This window comes from Podarcis muralis, chromosome 1 (genome assembly GCF_964188315.1).
Source record: "Podarcis muralis chromosome 1, rPodMur119.hap1.1, whole genome shotgun sequence".
NCBI lineage: Eukaryota > Metazoa > Chordata > Lepidosauria > Squamata > Lacertidae > Podarcis > Podarcis muralis.
In genome coordinates, this window is record NC_135655.1 from 109,500,336 (window position 1) to 109,518,362 (window position 18,027).

The 18,027-nt window shown below is 41.6% G+C and overlaps 1 protein-coding gene across 1 annotated transcript in view; it reads right to left on the bottom strand.

Moving 5' to 3' along the window:
• The window catches only part of STK39 (serine/threonine kinase 39), a 106,703-nt gene that overhangs the window by 47,212 nt on the left and 41,464 nt on the right, over positions 1–18,027 (bottom strand). Inside the window, 9 exon segments of the mRNA XM_028747719.2 lie at positions 478–543; positions 668–716; positions 4,284–4,417; positions 7,709–7,810; positions 7,903–8,012; positions 12,708–12,763; positions 13,566–13,707; positions 14,656–14,764; positions 15,494–15,606. Coding sequence (XP_028603552.2) covers positions 478–543; positions 668–716; positions 4,284–4,417; positions 7,709–7,810; positions 7,903–8,012; positions 12,708–12,763; positions 13,566–13,707; positions 14,656–14,764; positions 15,494–15,606 — 881 coding nt within the window.

Genomic DNA, 18,027 nt, shown 5'->3' on the forward strand with positions numbered 1-18,027 from the left:
ATACAGGACCAAAGTCACCCTGAAATATTCCTTCTCTATATAGATTGTAGATAAATCTTATGCATTTGTAATGGAAAAAAATTATATCTGTGTGTGAGAGGAAATTGGCTTTCAATATCTAAGAATAATAGAGTAGTACAGTATCAGCTCCAGGCTTTAATCATATTAACATGTATTTGGTCAAGTAACGCAGCAGAAGACACTCAGCTATAGACTCTGTTTTGCCAACTGCAGTTGAATATCCGGCATTAAATAATTACAGTGGACAGCCACTGCGCCTTGGAGGGCTGATACACATTAACTTGAAAGTGAAGAAGATCCCAGCAGGATTGAACCCTGAATGGACAGGTGGGCATGGTTTGGGGAGAGATTGCCTTGCAGGCCAACTTGAGATCCCCTGGCAGTCGAAAGCAATTACTGCCACACCCCAACAAAGAGGCTTACACTTTAGGGAATAAAAATTGTGAGAATCCTTACCTTTTTGGCTCTTTGTCCTATGTCAGGTGTCTTTGTAAGCAGTTTTTCAATCAAGTATTCTCTAGTCTGCAAAGCAAAGCATGCTTATAATTAAGGCCGGGCAGCCCCGAGAAAGTAAAATTATAAATAAATAAGTAATCAACTGATGTTAAGACAGGGTCAGTTTACTTGTGGCCTTAATTATTTTTACCTTTGCTTTCTGGAAGAATTTGCATTTTAAAAGTTCTGCTGCTGTAGGCCTGAAAGAGATTAAAAGTTAGGTTAGAGTATAAACACAAAACTATTTCCTAATATATACAGTTCAAAACACTGCTCAGTACACAGGATTTAATGTATTCAGCAGTGATAGCTGTTGTTCAAAAATCCAACATTAAGCTTCCAGTGATTAAACATATTTTTTGAGACAGGTATTCAGAATGGTATTGCATGTACCATTCTGGACACGTGCGTGTGCACGCGTGCGCGCACACACAGAGAGAGGTACATAAGCTTTCAAAATGTATGACTTTTTTAAAAAGTCAATTACAGTTGTGATCTACATATGAGATTAAAAATGTAAAGATGCCACAGAGTCTAGAAACTCACATTTTCTAGTTCACCTCACAGCTTAAAAAGCTGCTTTCAACAAGTTCATTACAAAAGGATTGAGAATCTGTTCCAATTGTTTATTAAAACATGCATTATCAGTCCTTTGGTACCCAAATATTGCCTTGAATTTTAACCCAACTTACTGTTTTAGGTAGGGAAGAACAGATACTTTAAAAAGAGAGAGAGAGGGCAGTATAAACAGTCCTTATTTTGCAAACTGAAGTTGGCTGACAATATTTATTTTTTAAAAAAAAATTAAAGGCAAACAGTTACTGGGGAAGTGCAAACATTGTGTCCTCAGCAGATCAACATAGGCAGCAAAACAAAAACCCCTAAGAAATGATACGTAAAAAGATAAGGCCTTCTAAACGTGCCTGAATAAACAGCAGCATTCGAGGTGGTGGCCGAGGGCACTAATAAATCTCATTTGGCTCATCTCACCTTGAATACTTTAAAAATTATTAATTATAATCTAGAAATAACCGACTGGAAATTCGAGACGCCTCTCACAAAGCAACCCAGATAGATAAAAGCCACTTTGGTGGCTCAGCAACTACAGCCAGAAATAGTGAAAGCTCTCATGTGTAGTGATCTTGGCTGCTAATGGGAAAAGGACACCACTGGCAACGTCTGGTAAGACCTAACCATGCTTGAGGTCTCCCATCACTGCACTCTCTGCCTCCTCTGATCTACAGCGCAGCACCCAATGCAGTGATCCTCTGGAAAGTGGGGGAAAGAGGGCGGGAGCAGCTTTGAATAGGAATAACTGTTCTGCAAACACTGAGAAAACCAATAAAATGTGGGTTCAAAAAGCAGCAGTACTTCACTTTTGCACAAATCTGAAGTAAAAATTAAAAAAAAAAATTAAGGAAAAAACCTTGATATGAAATCACCCAAGAAACCTTGCATTTAGCCAATTCCTTTCACTGAACCGATACATATGTCTCTCTTGATATACCCCTTTTTGTGTGTATTCACTGCCCATAAGCACATATTGTTTGAAACAGGACTGGTTCTATCTTATACCAGTCCGGTTTCACCTTTGCTCTGTATCCACAGCAATATTCCAAACCTGCAGCAAACACTGTTTGCAATCAGGTATGGAAGGAAGTTCTAGATCAGTTCTCAATCTGCAGCCAGGGCTATAGGACTTTGATGGTGCCGTTAATAGAAATGAAAACAGGAACATTTTGCAGCAAGCGTTGGCATATTGTGGGATGCCAGATGCTAGATACAGTGGTACCTCGGGTTACAGACGCTTCAGGTTACATACGCTTCAGGTTACAGACTCCGCTAACCCAGAAATAGTACCTCAGGTTAAGAACTTTGCTTCAGGATGAGAACAGAAATAGTGCTCTGGTGGCGTGAGGGCAGCAGGAGGCCCCATTAGCTAAAGTGGTGCTTCAGGTTAAGAACAGTTTCATGTTAAGAACGGACCTCCAGAACGAATTAAGTACTTAACCCGAGGTACCACTGTATATCCATCAAGCTACTGTGAACTTAAAAGAAAAACCACAACTTGTGCAAAACAAAAATATTAAACTTGTATTATTATTATTATTATTATTATTATTATTATTATTATTATTATTATTTTCAAATATGGATAGTCCTGATGCCTTTTCCCAGGAGATAACTGCTCATCTGCTTTCTTTTATTCCAGCAATGAAACAGTAGGCCATTTGTGCGCAGTTAGCAGCTTAGTAGAAATGAGTTGTCTAGAGCATTCCAGACTGAATAACTAAACACATTTCTATCTGCTGCCAAGTGGCAAACCTTTGCTTTCAAAGCACATGCCCTGGAGATTGAGAATTAATAATAAATTAATAAGAGAGACAGTGGAAGGCCAAAGAATTTGAAGACAGGATGCAGAAGAGAAGAAAATCAGGGAATCTTGGAGAATTCAAAAGGCTAACTTATAGCAGACATTCGCAACTCCAAATTTCTCAGTTATGATCACCACTGCTCCATTTGAACTGGAACAAACAAACAAACAGAATGGGCATGTGGCTTGTTTCGCCGTTTTTATTTGCAATTAACCCAAGTAAGATCACTGGAAATGAACTACTGAAATTTCTTTTATGCCTTGATCTTAAGAAATGCAAACACATTATAGCTACATTCCTTACATAAGTTGAACTCCCTGGCAACCCTAAGATCACTGTATGAAAGAAGGTTTTTAGAACTGTTAATTGTTTTGCCTGTTTTTAACTGAAACTGTTTTCTGGAGCGCTTTAAACTGTTTTAGATTTTTTAAATTATTTTTTTAAGAAATACATGCTTGTTGTGGATGTGTCTGCCACAAGAGAAAGAGAGGGATACACGTTCAATTAATAACAACAATGATGCTGGTGAATTTGTTCAAAGCCAGGTTCAGAACGTATATACTGCCCTTCATCCAAAGATCACAAGGAGGTTCACAACATAAAAATACAAAAAGTACCCAAAAAAGTAAGAGGGGGGTATTTAAAGCCCCCAAAACTTTTGTGGCTCAAATATTAATTCCCAGCTTCCTCCACCCTGCTTGCCCCAATCACCTTCCCCCAACTAGACGGCCAAACAATCATAGCAACCTTTGTGAGAACTATATGGTACCCAGCCCTGAATGGGTGCTATTATCCAGCAGGTCAGGCAACTGTGAGGGATAGAGGTAAGGGAGGTATTTGTTCCCTCAAACCAGGCACCTTTGCTACTATCACTGCTACCTAAAAGAGAATAAAAGTATGTTTTTGAGGTGGGGGCTTGCTTATGCGGACTGGGTAAGGTGACTGAAACAGGTGGGTGGTTATCTGAAGCACTGGGTTGTTCAAAATCTGAGATTGCTCTCACGCATGCTCGCTCGCTCTCCCCTCTCCCTCTCTTTTTTCAGAATAACATCTCAAATAATTACTGAGTTTATCCAAAGCAAGACTCAGAAAGATGAAAAGGAAGAAAGAAAACATGGCTTCCCAATGCAAAAATACTGCATATAGTCTTCATAGCCAATGTTCCTATAGCCTGAAGTTCTCAGAATCAAATTCTCAAGTGTGATGAAAATGGCATCTTTATAATCCAAGACAGTGCCTAATATATTTCAGATGGACCTTTAAACAAAAGAAACCCTGTTAAACAAGGCGGTTTAAAGTTATTCTCTCCCTTACTCCAAAGAAGCTTTGCATAACTTTCAGCAGATTCTAGCCTTCCCACCTCCCTTTTCTTTTCCTTTTAAAGAGACATACCTTTTAGAAGGATCTTTCTGAAGACACAGCGAAATTAATTTTCTAAAGGACTTGCCGTACTTTTTTGTCATTTCTTTATCTTCCACACCCGTTTCCAACGTTGGGGGGTCATTTTGCAATGTCAACATTAATACCTATTTTAAAACCAAAGGCGACAAGAGAAACGGTATCAGACAAACAGGTTAAAACAAACACTATGTCACGATAGCAGTTAGAAACATATACGAAAGGCGAATCAAATTATGATGAGAGTCTTGTAGTTAGCATTAACTCTCCGAGGAGGCCTCGTTTGGCCAGAATCAAGTATACACTTCCGGAGTAACACTAAATACATTACTTCTGGAAAATGAGCCACCGCAGCCGCTGTACAGCCATGAAAGTTTGTGTGCCAGGCTTTTTAGACTCATCTACCCATGTACTAGGGAAGCGGCTGTCGCTGTGGGTTAAACCACAGAGCCTAGGACTTGCCAATCAGAAGGTTGGCGGTTCGAATCCCCGCAGCGGGGTGAGCTCCCGTTGCTCAGTCTCTGCTCCTGCCAACCTAGCAGTTTGAAAGCACGTCAAAGTGCAAGTAGATAAATAGGTACCGCTCCGGTGGGAAGGTAAACGGCGTTTCCATGCGCTGCTCTGGTTCGCCAGAAGCGGCTTAGTCATGCTGGCCACATGACCCGGAAGCTGTACACCGGCTCCCTCAGCCAATAAAGTGAGATGAGCGCCGCAACCCCTCAGGGGTCCCTTTACCTTTACCCATGTACTATCTGAAACCCAAGGGGCACATTGGTTGCTAGGTGTAAAATATATTGGCATTATTGTTAGCTATGCTACCCCACTATAGGAGGTGGTTCTGGGGGTCCAAGCACTTTTTTGCCGGGACCAATATTCTGCCCTTAGACCTTACACAGCGGCAGGACATACTGTAGTGCCAAGTTAGACCCCAGCCATCCGTGCCTTCCTAATTTGGTCTGACGCACTCTGTACACTCGTGCAGGTTGTGTCATGAGCCTACGCACTGGCGCCTTTAAGGGCTTTGCACAACACCCTTGCTAACGGGCATACTCTTTTTGAAATCAAAACGAAACCGGGCACTGCCATCTTAAAAAGGTCTGCCTGCTCTTGTTACTATCAAACTGAGGGGCCAGAGGTCATCCACTTTAATAGCATAGCACTGAGCCAAGAGTCACGGAAGTTGCAACACCAGGACCAAAAACATACCAGGTATCTGGTTTCTTAGGCACCGAAAAGTTTAAGCCTGTTTGGTTAGGAATTTACACTGCTATATTCAGCTCTGTTAAGGGTTAGTTTCTGAATATGTGAAACTGGATCCTAGGAATTTGCAGTGTTTTTCCAGCCCTGTGACAGACACGGCCAAGGAGAGTGAGCTTGTTCAAACTTGTCCTATGGGTTGCCATTCTTTTAAGAGCAGGGTCCAGGACATCTAAATAGCCACTGCAAAATATACACGCTCATATTATGGCAACTATTCTTATGTCATTATATAAATATGACATTCACTTTCCGTAAGTTCGTAGCTCCTTTTATGTTCCTAAATAAAATTCACTTATGATCCTAACATATGTTTTGGTATTTCTGGGGGTCTTTGCCTCAGAGACTCCTGCCTTATTCTTTCTGTATTGCATAAAATATTGAAGGAACGTAAGTTGTATCTGTCGTCCACTTTCTTTTTTAGCCTATGGTCCATCACCCCCGGTATAAATTACCAACAATACTGCAAGCAGAAACCTAGAACAGATTCCCGATTCCTACAACTGGCAAGATTAATATATATCTTATGCATTATAATTTTAATTAACACATAATTCATACATGACTCAGTACTTTAAATTCCTCAAAAAATTACTTCATATATGCAAATTTTATTTCTGATTAAAACTGGATGATTAGAAGGCCACAAAGATTCACATATGAGCATTTACAGATGCATGCAAGCACCTACACCTTAAAGATGCTTGCGCCGAGTTGATATAAGCTTGTCATTCTCAGTCAGTCCCATGGACCCAAAGAGTAAAAAATGGGGTGGGGGGGAGAGACAATATTAGCACTGGCTGTGCAATTGGCATCACTACTGTTGGCACATCCTTTGGGGAAAGGATTCAGGGAAGGAAGAAGGAAGGAGAAGGACTTCAGCAAGTCAACAGCCTAGGAGGAAGCTGCTATGCAGACACTGACTATAAGACATTTTCAATGTTCGGATCTGTTTGCTCAGACCTTTTTGGCCGTCTTAGCGATAGTGCGTGTGTGCATGTGTACGCACTTACGCATGTTTAGCAGACCCCTGAATCAAAACAAATATCAAGTTGGCACATCAGTACACCTGGCACTTATACAAGCCCCAAGCAACAATAACTAGCAATGCCGTCCAATCTTGCAATGCATATCTCAACCTTCACATTTTCGGATTTGCTCAGGAAGGGCTGGTATTTTACTTGGTAGCTTGACAAGATTTCTTTTAAGCACACAAGGGATTCAACACAGGCCACTGTTGCGTGTTATTCTGGCAATCCTTTTTCAGAAAGAAGCTTATGTTAGTCACCTTAGAGAAAACAAGCTAGAAAGCTCCGGTGTCTACCTTTCTCACGGTTCCTAACCCACCCTATTGTTTTGATTTGGTTTTAATAATTGGGTTTTATGGATTTTACTGTATCGTATCGTAAAACTGTGTTGACAATTCACCACAGAATGACATCCTGCTTTCCTTCCATGGGACAACTTGCTTACTCCAGGCACCCCCAAACTCGGCCCTCTAGCTGTTTTGGGACTACAGCTCCCATCATCCCTAGCTAACAGGACCAGTGGTCAGGGATGATGGGAATTGTAGTCCCAAAAATAGCTGGAGGGCCGAGTTTGGGGATGCCTGTGCTACTCCATGAAAGGTGGGAGGCGGGGGAGAGAGAGAGAGAGAGATTGGCATATTCTCAGAAATCTAGGTGACCTGGCTTGAGTTTCTCTCTTTTTTTAATTACGAAAAAAGTGCTTCACTGCTGTTTCAAAACAGGAAGCTAGGCTGCCCTCAGCATGCCAGTGGCATTCCCTCCTAAACTGGGAAAGAAGGCTTCACAGGAACAACAGTCCATCACAATGGAGTGTTGCTCCCAAGAACTCTCTTGTGAATAGTGCTGCATGGTTTCCATTGGGCAATCTGTACCAAAACAGAAGAGAACACCACTGGACTGCTGAGGACTTTTTTTGTCACATGGAAGGAGGAGGATAACACCCTTAGGTGTCTCATCTGCTAAGCCCACCATCAAAGTTCCAAGATGGCGCACACAAACCCCTTTGCAACATCACTTCCTACTTTTAGCGGGGAACAAAATGGGGGGGGGGAGAAAATCACAACAGTGCCGTCTATGCAATGCTACTTTTTATACAAAATTAGACTTCATTCTTATTTTCAGAACTGTATTTACTTTCATCGGAGGATATTTGTGGTAAGGCGCAGCTCCTGTTGCTAATTCAATGGCTGTTATTCCAAAGCTCCAAATATCGGCCTTGAAGTCATAGCCTCTCACCTATTGCATGAAAACATAAGACAGACAGGTTAGTTTAGCGCTGAGATGCTGAACTCGAGGAAGGCCAGGAGAATGGTGTATCACACAGGTACCTGTTCCATGACTTCAGGGGCCATCCAACATGGGGTACCAACAAATGTCTTTCTTACTTTGTTCCGAGTAACGTCTCCTCCGGTGGCTAAAAATGCGCTAACGCCAAAGTCTAGGAATAGAAGAGACAGGAAACCCTTTTAGTGTTTGATTAGCTTATACTGAGGTAACTATGCTATTTCCACTTGGATTCCTACATAAAATATGAAACGCCTATTTAAATGAAGCTGTGAAGTTAAATGTTTTCTCAGTAGGTGTAACAATAACACTTCTATAAACTGCATAGACGCCTCTCCCCCTCGTGAATCATACCTTTAAATAATATTTGCCCTTATGTATTAAGGCATGCAATACCCATGGACATGAACAAGAGGTCTATTGCTTCCAAAGCAGCATTCTGGGTCAGTTTTCCACACGCTCCATTGAGAATTTAAAGAGTGTTATTTTTAGCTATGCATCAAAGTTTCAACAGAGAGCTGCTTGCACAGTTATTTCATATTCTGCTTCAAGTAACTTTGGAAGTTGCAAGATCAGAGGGAGAATTTTAAACAGTCATGTGAGGGCTGTGGGAGAAACTGATTAAGATGCTAAGTGTGGGTGTAAATAAAGAGGCAATTAATAAAAGCAGTCCTGCTGCTTGAACAGACCAAAGAATTCTGGACGACAAGGGCTATTTCCTATAATGGCTAGGCAGGTGTTTATAGGAAGCCCACAACGAGGGAGCCGTTCTTATTCTGAAGGGGTTTTTTTAAAGGTCTGGCTCAAGGATATACCACATCCTCAAAGCCACATGCTTGCCTTTTTTGTCTGAACTGCCTTGTTTTCTGCAAAGATATCCACAACAGCAGGAGAGCAGAAGAGTTTTTCTAGCATACGATGAAGGATGGGGGAAAATGCAACCCTCCAGAAAAATAAAGAGCCACTTGATCAAGATGCTCTTTGTGAGACATTGATCAAAGGAACAACAGCAGCTCGCTTTTCCTGAGCGCAGAGAAACCTTTATCAGCATCTGTTTCGTCTGCCCCCCCTTATGCAGCCAGTTCAAATTCACTGGTCCCTGGAATAAAATTACAGCACCTTAAAGTAGTGGCATTCTGAATTTTTACTAAAGACAAGCCCTCTGTTCTTGCTCCTGATATTAAATATCAAGAGTTCAAGAGGGAGGAAAACAAAGACTCGATTAAACGATATGGAGTGTTGTGGTAGACAAGCAGACCACCGCAAACATCGCTTTCACCAATAAAGTCATTACAGATTAATTTAAGAGGTAGTCACCAACACTTATCCAATGCTGTTAAGGTGTCAATAACTCCCACAAACAACTTCCCAGAATTATTCTGAGCCAGGGGTGCCAACTTGAAAAAAATATTTGGGGGGGGGGCAAGTTAAGCCCCACATAATCACAGGACGCGACACCCCCCCCCCATCTGAATGGCAATGCCCATCAACTTGGGGGGCCCCACTCCCTCAAATATTTTGGGGGGGCAAGGTACCTCAGCCCCTAGGAGTTGGCTCCCATGTTCTGGACTAATACAGTTATTACCACACACAAATGTCTGTGAACATAGAAAAATAAATAAAATATAGGGGGTTACATGGAAAAAGGAAAGACTTTGTTTTATTTCGGCCAGTAGGTATTAGAATTAAGAGCATGTGGATAGCTCTATATTATTATTATTTGATGCAGGCACCCCGAAACTCGGACCTCCAGATGTTTTGGGACTACGACTCCCATCATGCCTAGCTAACAGGACCAGTGGTCAGGGATGATGGGAACTGTAGTCCCAAAACATCTGGAGGGCCGAGTCTGGGGGTGCCTGACTTAATGCATAGTATTCTGGAAATCTAGTATCGTGGGGATATAGGAGATCCAAAGGGGAAATACATGTCTGCCTGAGCTATGGCAAATGACTGCTGTCATGGACAATACTTTGACTCAGTACCACTGTCTCTGTATCTGCCATCTCTGTCCTCTGAACTAATCTTACAAACTGACAGCTCACGCCAGTCAGAGAGAAGTGGCAAGAAAAAGGTATCTCCTACACCACGCTCATCAAACCCTTCTGCGCCGAAACCAGTATGTTGTTTGTACACATACCATACAAATGAAAATATTGAGGATCCGTTACGGATCTTTCACATGTCAGATTTTTCATGGTAGAAGGAAGAGCAGTTTTCTGAGTGTGTTATTCTGGAGCACTTGCTAAACAAAGGCGACACGCCGAAAGGCAGCACGCCAAAAAAATCTGGAAAAATACAGCAACTAGGGCTGGGCGATACCTGGTTTTCAACATTGTGATATATCAGCAGCTAAATACTGGGATATGCTGATATATCACAATGTCTCCTAAGGTGGGAAGAAGAAGCGGAAATACACCGCCCAGTCTGGAGGAGCATCAGAGCTTTGTTGAACCCCCTCAACTGGGGGTGGGGGGAAGCCTCCTGTCCCCCAGCTGAACGAGCCCCAATGCCTCTCAGGGTCATGCAAGCCAGAGGCAGAGGGCTTTGTTGAGATCCAGCACCAAGCGCCTTCTGGCGGTTCCCTCACTGCGAGAAGCCAAGTTACAGGGAACCAGGCAGAGGGCCTTCTCAGTAGTGGCACCCGCTCTACGGAATACCCTCCCACCAGATGTCAAAGAGAACAACAACTACCAGACTTTTAGAAGACATCTGAAGGCAGCCCTGTTTAGGGAAGCTTTTTACTGTTTGATGCATTACTGTATTATTTTATATTATTATTTTATATTTTGTTGGAAGCCACCCACAGTGGCTGGGGAAGCCCAGCCAGATGGGTGGGGAATAATAATAAATAATAATAATTATTATTATTTGTTAAACTTCTCCCCTGAGGTACGGGCAGCCGAGGCAGGAACAAGCTGCATCGGGCCCAGCGCCTCACCAATGCAGCTGGTTCCTCCCTCTGCGGTTTGAGGCCAAAGCACGAAGGCACCTTCACTTGGCAGTATATCATGAGTGAAACTGCCACTGCCAGCACCCAACTGTAAACTGGGTTTCCCTCAGCACTCCAGATACTGGTGTCGGAGGGGCTCAGAAGCGGTTTCTCTCGTGATACACCGCCAGGTGATGGTGCCATCGAGCTCTGACCCTCAAACCAGTCTTGGGCAATGTATCGATACAGTCGTACCTTGGAAGTTGAACGGAATCTGGGAAGTCCATTCTCACTTCCCAGGTTTGCGGCTTTTGGGAGCCAAAACGTCTGAGTTCCAGGGAGTTTGGGATCCAAGGTACGACTGTACATTGCCCAGGAACCATACCAATACCAATGGATATTGGGGGGGGGGGAGGCCCTAAGTTGTTGATCAACACCTGCTGAAGGCCCAGCGCCTGGGGTCAAAATGCTAGCAACAAGATTTCCATTGTTCTGGAGGTGGGGTTCCAGCAGCTTGCCAAAAGCTCTTTACAACTCTGCCTGTCTAGCAAAGTAAAACTATGCAAATACATGAAGAGCATGTTTTTTTGTTTTCTTAAAAGTCACGTAACTGTGTTAGTGCAACTGTTAAGACCTAAGCGCTGTGCCAAGATGTAAGCTTAAAGTATACAAAACTGTCCTTACTGTGGAACACTGGTCATGAGATGGATCAGTGACCACAGTGAATTAGCTTCATGAAAATCTTTCATCAAGTAACTACAAAAGAGGTACAAAATTAAAATTTCCAGCCTTGTCAATTTATGTCTCCTTGCTATTTTGATAAAAGGCCAAGGAAAAGGTTTTGATTCCCCCCCCCCCCCGCACTTGTTAGAACAATGGACCATAGTGTTTGTTTTTAAGGGACATCCTTCTGCTTACATAGTATTTTGTACATAAAAAAACACTTTACTATGATATATCGGTAATTTTTAAAAAATAAACTGTCAATACTACCCACTATTGTTTGGTGTGTCCCCCACCCCAAATATTTTATTATAGTTTTCACATTACAGTGAAATAATACCTAGAACAAATAAAATTTAAAAGGGAAAGAGAAAAGAACTAGAAAAGAAAGGGAAGAAAAGAAGCAGAGAAATAACAAACATTGAGGGTAACACTAATAATAATCATAATATTATACCTTAATCTTCAATCCACAAAGAGGTGTGTCATCTCTTCTCTCACCTGAAGAAGCTTCCCTCCCCCTCAGCCTCACATCCTGAGGAAAACCCACTCTGACCCGTCTTCCACCCAGGTCTCCCTTTTCTATCCATCACCTCTCTGTTTGTACAGTGGTACGTCAGGTTACATATGTTTCAGGTTACATACGCTTCAGGTTACAGACTCCGCTAACCCAGAAATATTACCTCCGGTTAAGAACTTTGCTTCAGGATGAGAACAGAAATCATGCTCTGGTGGTGTGGCAGCAGTGGGAGGCCCCATTAGCTAAAGTGGTGCTTCAGGTTAAGAACAGTTTCAGGTTAAGAACGGACCTCCGGAACGAATTATGTTCTTAACCCGAGGTACCACTGTATCTTAAAAATAAAGTTTTGCAGAAGGAAGACGTAGCAACGGCTTGCCTAAGGCTTTCTAAGTAAGGTCCTGTGAGTGTTGAAATTTGAACTGAGGACTCGCCAGCTCCCACTCTTAACCAATGCTCTGACATTAGCTTCACACCATGCAAGGATTAAACCTCACAACCCACATAAGCATTTTCTAAGCGCACAGTGGGTGCTTCAGCCTATGGCTCGTCATCAATGAACACCAGGGCTCTTCAACCTGGTAACATTTTAAAAAGGTTAAAACTTCAATTGGGTCTCTTAGCACATTTCAGATTCTCCATACACATTTTGAAGCTTTGATGATCATGATTATTACCTGCTATTTGTACCGAGCCATCTTCCCCCAGAAGAATATTACCAGCTTTTAAATCCCTATAAAAATGGATGAATAGGAGTCATTTCAGTTCAAGTAAACGAGAATATGATCACACTCAACGGAATTTTTTTTGTTGAGAAACATGCCACAGGATAAATTAAAAGCTACTCAAAACGCAGTGATTATATGATCTTCTCGTTAATACTGAAATTGCCACTTTTAAAACGAGATTGCAAAAAACGGGTATTATTCCACGCACTTGAAAGCTTATCTTTTAAATCACATGCCGAGCTGGAAGTGTCTGTAGTGCTGCGGATCACGGGATATAAAGTTCCCCCCACATCTCAACTTGCTATGCCCTTCAAACTGCTCCCATTCTAGTATAGTAAATAAAGGGTTGGAGCAGATTGAAGATTCCACCAACAACCATCCCATTTAATTTCTTTAGATGAGGTGACATAGGAAGAGAACCCAAGTAGAAACCAGGAAGCTATCAGTACTCCCAGCCACACATGTTTTTCTTCCTTCTCTGTTCCTCTCAGCATCAAATTCTGGGCACAATCAAAAAGGAGGAGGCACAATTCAGTGTTGTGGTCTGAAACAAGTGGTTCGACAGACACCCTTCTGGCTGGACTTCACGTATATGACAAAGACTTTCTTACTCCAGCTTGCATTTCAGGTTAGTGTTTTTTGTTCGTCTTGTTTCATGGCAATTTTTTAATTGTTTTATTCTCTATATGGTTTGTTTTTACACATACCGCTTAGAAATGCTAACAATCAAGAGGTAGGTAAATGCCATTTTAGAAAATCACGGAAGAGAAATTGTACTAATACACACGGCGCATTAGCTTTTTTTACCTGTGAATCTGTCCGTTCCTGTGTAGATAATCTAAGCCTTCCAAAACCTCTTTAAGAATTGTTGCTATTATTGATTCTTCAAGGACGCCACTCTTGTGCTCTCCTCTGTTGACCACATACTTTATGATGTCCAACATGGAGCCTAGATTTTCATACGTATACATATAATGGAATAAAAAGAGAAATGTTCGTTTTAGGAAGTCATCTTGCAATTCAAGCTTAATGGTGTATACTTTAGCATTTCGTTTTCAACTCAACCTTGACATACATACAAAGACCTCCAACAAGTAGAGCTTTGCTGAATGTCACCCCATTAACATTTTTGGTATAGAGGTTGTGCTTTCAGGTGGGCCAAATGCTTTTTCTCCAGTTCCGAACACAAACATGGGCATATGCCACCACAACCCTTAAAAACTAGGGCCCTCTCTCTTCCTGGGGAGTGATCTGAGCCAAATGATATACTGAGTAGGAGATTAAGACATGAATAAGGGCTTTAGCACTGCCTTCACTCTGGAGCAGGGAACACTTCTGCCTCATTTTCTCAGGACTCGTTCCCCAAAATTACCCCAAAATGTGTTGCTTTTCACAAATGAAAAAACTCTCTCTCTCTCTCTCTCTCTCACACACACACACACACACACACACACACACACACACCCTCTTACAGGTCAGTGTAGCAACATGCAGCAGCCTATTTCTAAAGAAAACTATTTGTACAGCTTTAAAAATTTACACCACACATACCAAATTGTTAGTATTGATGTGGATTTATTGAATATTTTTAGATAATGAGCTATGCTACTATAAAAGCAGCCTTGAAGCGGAGGAGGGGGGGGGGGGGACAGAAAGAAGTAAAGAAATTCAACACACTATTTTGGTCAGTGTTTTCCAAACCTGGGTCTCTAGCTGGTTTTGGACTACAGTTCCCATCATCCCTGACTGCTGGGTATGATGGGGATTGTACTCCAGAAACAGCTGGAGACCCAAGTTTGGGAAACACTGATTTAGGTGCTCACGATCACAGATTTGATTAGCTAAAGTTAATCTCAATATCTCACTGCATCAATTTAGATAAACTACAGAGACTTACCTCCACTTAGCAGTTTCATAACCAACCAGAGCTCATCCTTGACCACAAAAGACGTATAATATGTAACTATGTTGGGATGGTTGCATTGACTCATGGCTTGAATTTCTTTCTATAAGTAATGCAAAATGCAAGTATAATATTTTGGCAAGGAAACAAAAATGTTCTATAAGATATGTTCCAGCTATTCAAACCCAAGAGAGGCATTATTATGTAGAGCTAGGGAAATTAAGTTATGTGGCAGAATGGCCATCTTTTAAAAACTAGCAACTTATACTTGCAGCTTTCAGAGTGGGAAAATATGGCTCAGATCAGGGATAGCCAACATCATGCCCTCCAGATGTTGCTGCACCAAAACGCCCATCATCCCTGTTCTTTGGCCATGCTGGATATCCAAAAACATCTGGAAGGCAACACGCTGACTACCCTTGACTAAGATTATATGGGTGATTGCCATGTTAGTTATACTTAGAGAAGACCCACTGAAAGTAATGAACTTTACTTAATTTCATTCATTTCAGTGGGTCTACTCTGAATATAACTAACACAGGACATCTCCCTATGTGCACAAATATTATTCGTGAAGGGGGCCAGAAAGCTATAGCCCTCAAGTTGAATAAATGTTTGAACCCAAATATGAATTTTCTTGAATTATAAAAAGACAGAGATGAAACATGCCAACTGGCCATTGATTCCATTACCTGATTAAAGATTCTGGGTGGGCAGCAACTTTAAGAGTTTTTCCTTGTTATAAAAATACTAGATTTTCATGAACATCATTCAAATGTTAGGGAGTCTAGTATGTACACGTATGCATGTCCTTCAACTCAGTTTAACTTACAAGCAGTTCATCCATACTGGTCTGGCATTTTTCCAAGTTGATCCTTTTTATTGCTACGCGTTCTTGCCTGGGTTTGCATAGCGCCGCTTGGACCACAGCTGTAGCACCACTACCTGGGAGAGACAGAAGAAACGGGGTTCAGAGTTACCTATTGCTGCAGCAAATTTTAAACTGTGGGTTGCAAAAGACTGTGGTTTCAGAGGAGCTTCTCAGGCCCATCCTCAATGAGAGTATCTTGCCCATCATGTCCTCCTTCCCATCACTTGCAATGCAGTCACAAGGAGCACTGCATGCAGACTCTTGTACAGTGTCAAGTACTAGGAAACAAGACAAGGAAAAGGCGCCGAAGGGAGCCCAATGGGGAGCTGTTAGCCCAACAAAGACCCAGCCGAGATGGAAGGTTTTCATCCTCTCAGACTTTTGGGAACACCTGGGGCCTTCCCTGGCTCCTCCCTCCTCCAAAGAAGACACCTGGTGACAAAGTCCTCTCTGGAAGCCAGGTGAGCAAAGCCTCCACTGGATCTGAACCTGGAAGCAAAAGGGAAGGGATCAAGCCAGGTGTGTAGGGTCTTAAGAGGAGCCAAGGGGCTAGGAAACTCAGGCTGTGTGATGGCAGCTAAAGGCTCTTCACAGGTCCCTAGTGGTTCTGGGGGCCTCGGCAAAGCCCCCTCCCTCAGATGAGGTCTTCCCAGAGTTATGGTCAGGCTGGGTTCTAAGAACTCTAGAGCAAGTGTAGCAAATAATAGATACACAAGGAGGCAGACGTCCCAGCAGAAACCCAGCCAGTTGGGCAGGGTAAAAAATTATTATTATTATTCCTGGTGTTCTTCTTATATATCAGCTGCCTCTATGCTGTGTGCACCTCCAAACAGGGTGGATTTGATTTAAATCAAATCGATTTAAATCACTAGCCAGTAAGACGACTTGATTTAAATCATTTTTTTAACAGAAAGACTCATTCTTGTTGGTATAATCTTAATATTTACAACCAGATGAAAATTTCATTTTTGGAATAATACATTTTCAGAGTAGTTTTTACAGTTTTATCAAAAATTACCAATTTGGTTATACTATTTAGAAATACATAGACAGACAATTATGAAATTATTGTGAGGTTTAATAAGTTGACTGTTTATATTTGGACAACTTTTCTGCTGTACTTTATTGGAAGGAGAAAAATAATCATTTCCTTAGTAACAATTTAAACAATTTATTTAACTAAAACAATAACATTATAACATATGCATCCATGTTTGTTGACTGATGCGGTTAAAACATTTTTTAAAAAAACAAAACTTAGACTGAGTTTTAGCACACATGAAAAACTTAAAACAAAACCTTATTTCCTGATGAATAGCCTTTGGACTATAATGTAACTTAAATAGAAAACTATCTTTAGAAAGATTTTTCCTCCAAAGCATGTTATTTTAAAAATCCAATTAAAAATTTTAAAAATCTGCTTTATTTATTTATTTAAAAATCATTGGTTTTTATCCACCCTGCCTCCAACTTTTTAAGGCGTTGGAGGTGGTAACTCAGAACCTTTACAGGCTGAAAATGTACGCTACACTGATGTCAACAGGGTATTCTTTAAAGCACCCCAGTGACAATAATAGACATCTGAAAATAATTTCTGAGAGCGTGTGTTAACACACTTCAGCTGAAAAATGTTCACGCTGATCAAGCTTCGCTGGGTAAGCTTTAAACTCCCGTAGCTTTCCAGCCGTTCTGTGGAAAGAGGGTTCGGTGAACCTAAAAAAAGAGGGCTCAGTTTCAAGTTACACAACTTCTGCTTGTCTGATTAGCTACGCTGGACTCTCTTGCCAGTGGTTTCAGTGACACCCCTACCTACCCAACTGATGGCAGACAAAAAGCTTAGGGAATAAAGCCGACCTTGACGGAAAAACGTTTCAGATTTGGGACCATCTGAGGTGACAATTAGGCAAAAGAGCTCTTTTGTTTATTTAATAGATGCTAAAGGGCCGATGGGAACATGGACCCTTTGAAACCCTAGACATTGCGTAAGAAGCTGGCCTGAGTGCAGAAATATGGAAGCCTTGTGCAAAGGTTGCCAAGTGGTATTTTGGATGGAGCTAAAAATTCAGGACCCAAAGCTAGCAGAACAGTGCGCTCCATGGTTAAATCCATCATGGAAGCAAGCATCCTCTACGGCAGGTTCAAGATGATTCCTTTGAGGCGAGCTAGTAATTTGCAAAACAGGAATACTTTGCAAGCACTTGAGTATCCTCTGTGAATAAGCAAAGTTTTGAAAATAGCATACAACTCTGTTACTCCTATACGCAACCCTTGCTTGGATCACGAATCAGAACTTGACGTTTCCGCTAAGATCCCCTTTTTTATTTTTTAAAAATACATTATTTTGCATTTTACAAATTCAGTGAACAGACCACACTTGTGAGATACCCCAATTGGCCTTCTCAAACACTAGGTTTCATTCTGCCAGCAAAACTGGCGTGCCCTAATCTAACACAACGTGTGCATAAAGAGCCTTTTGTTACGCAGCTTTACAATGG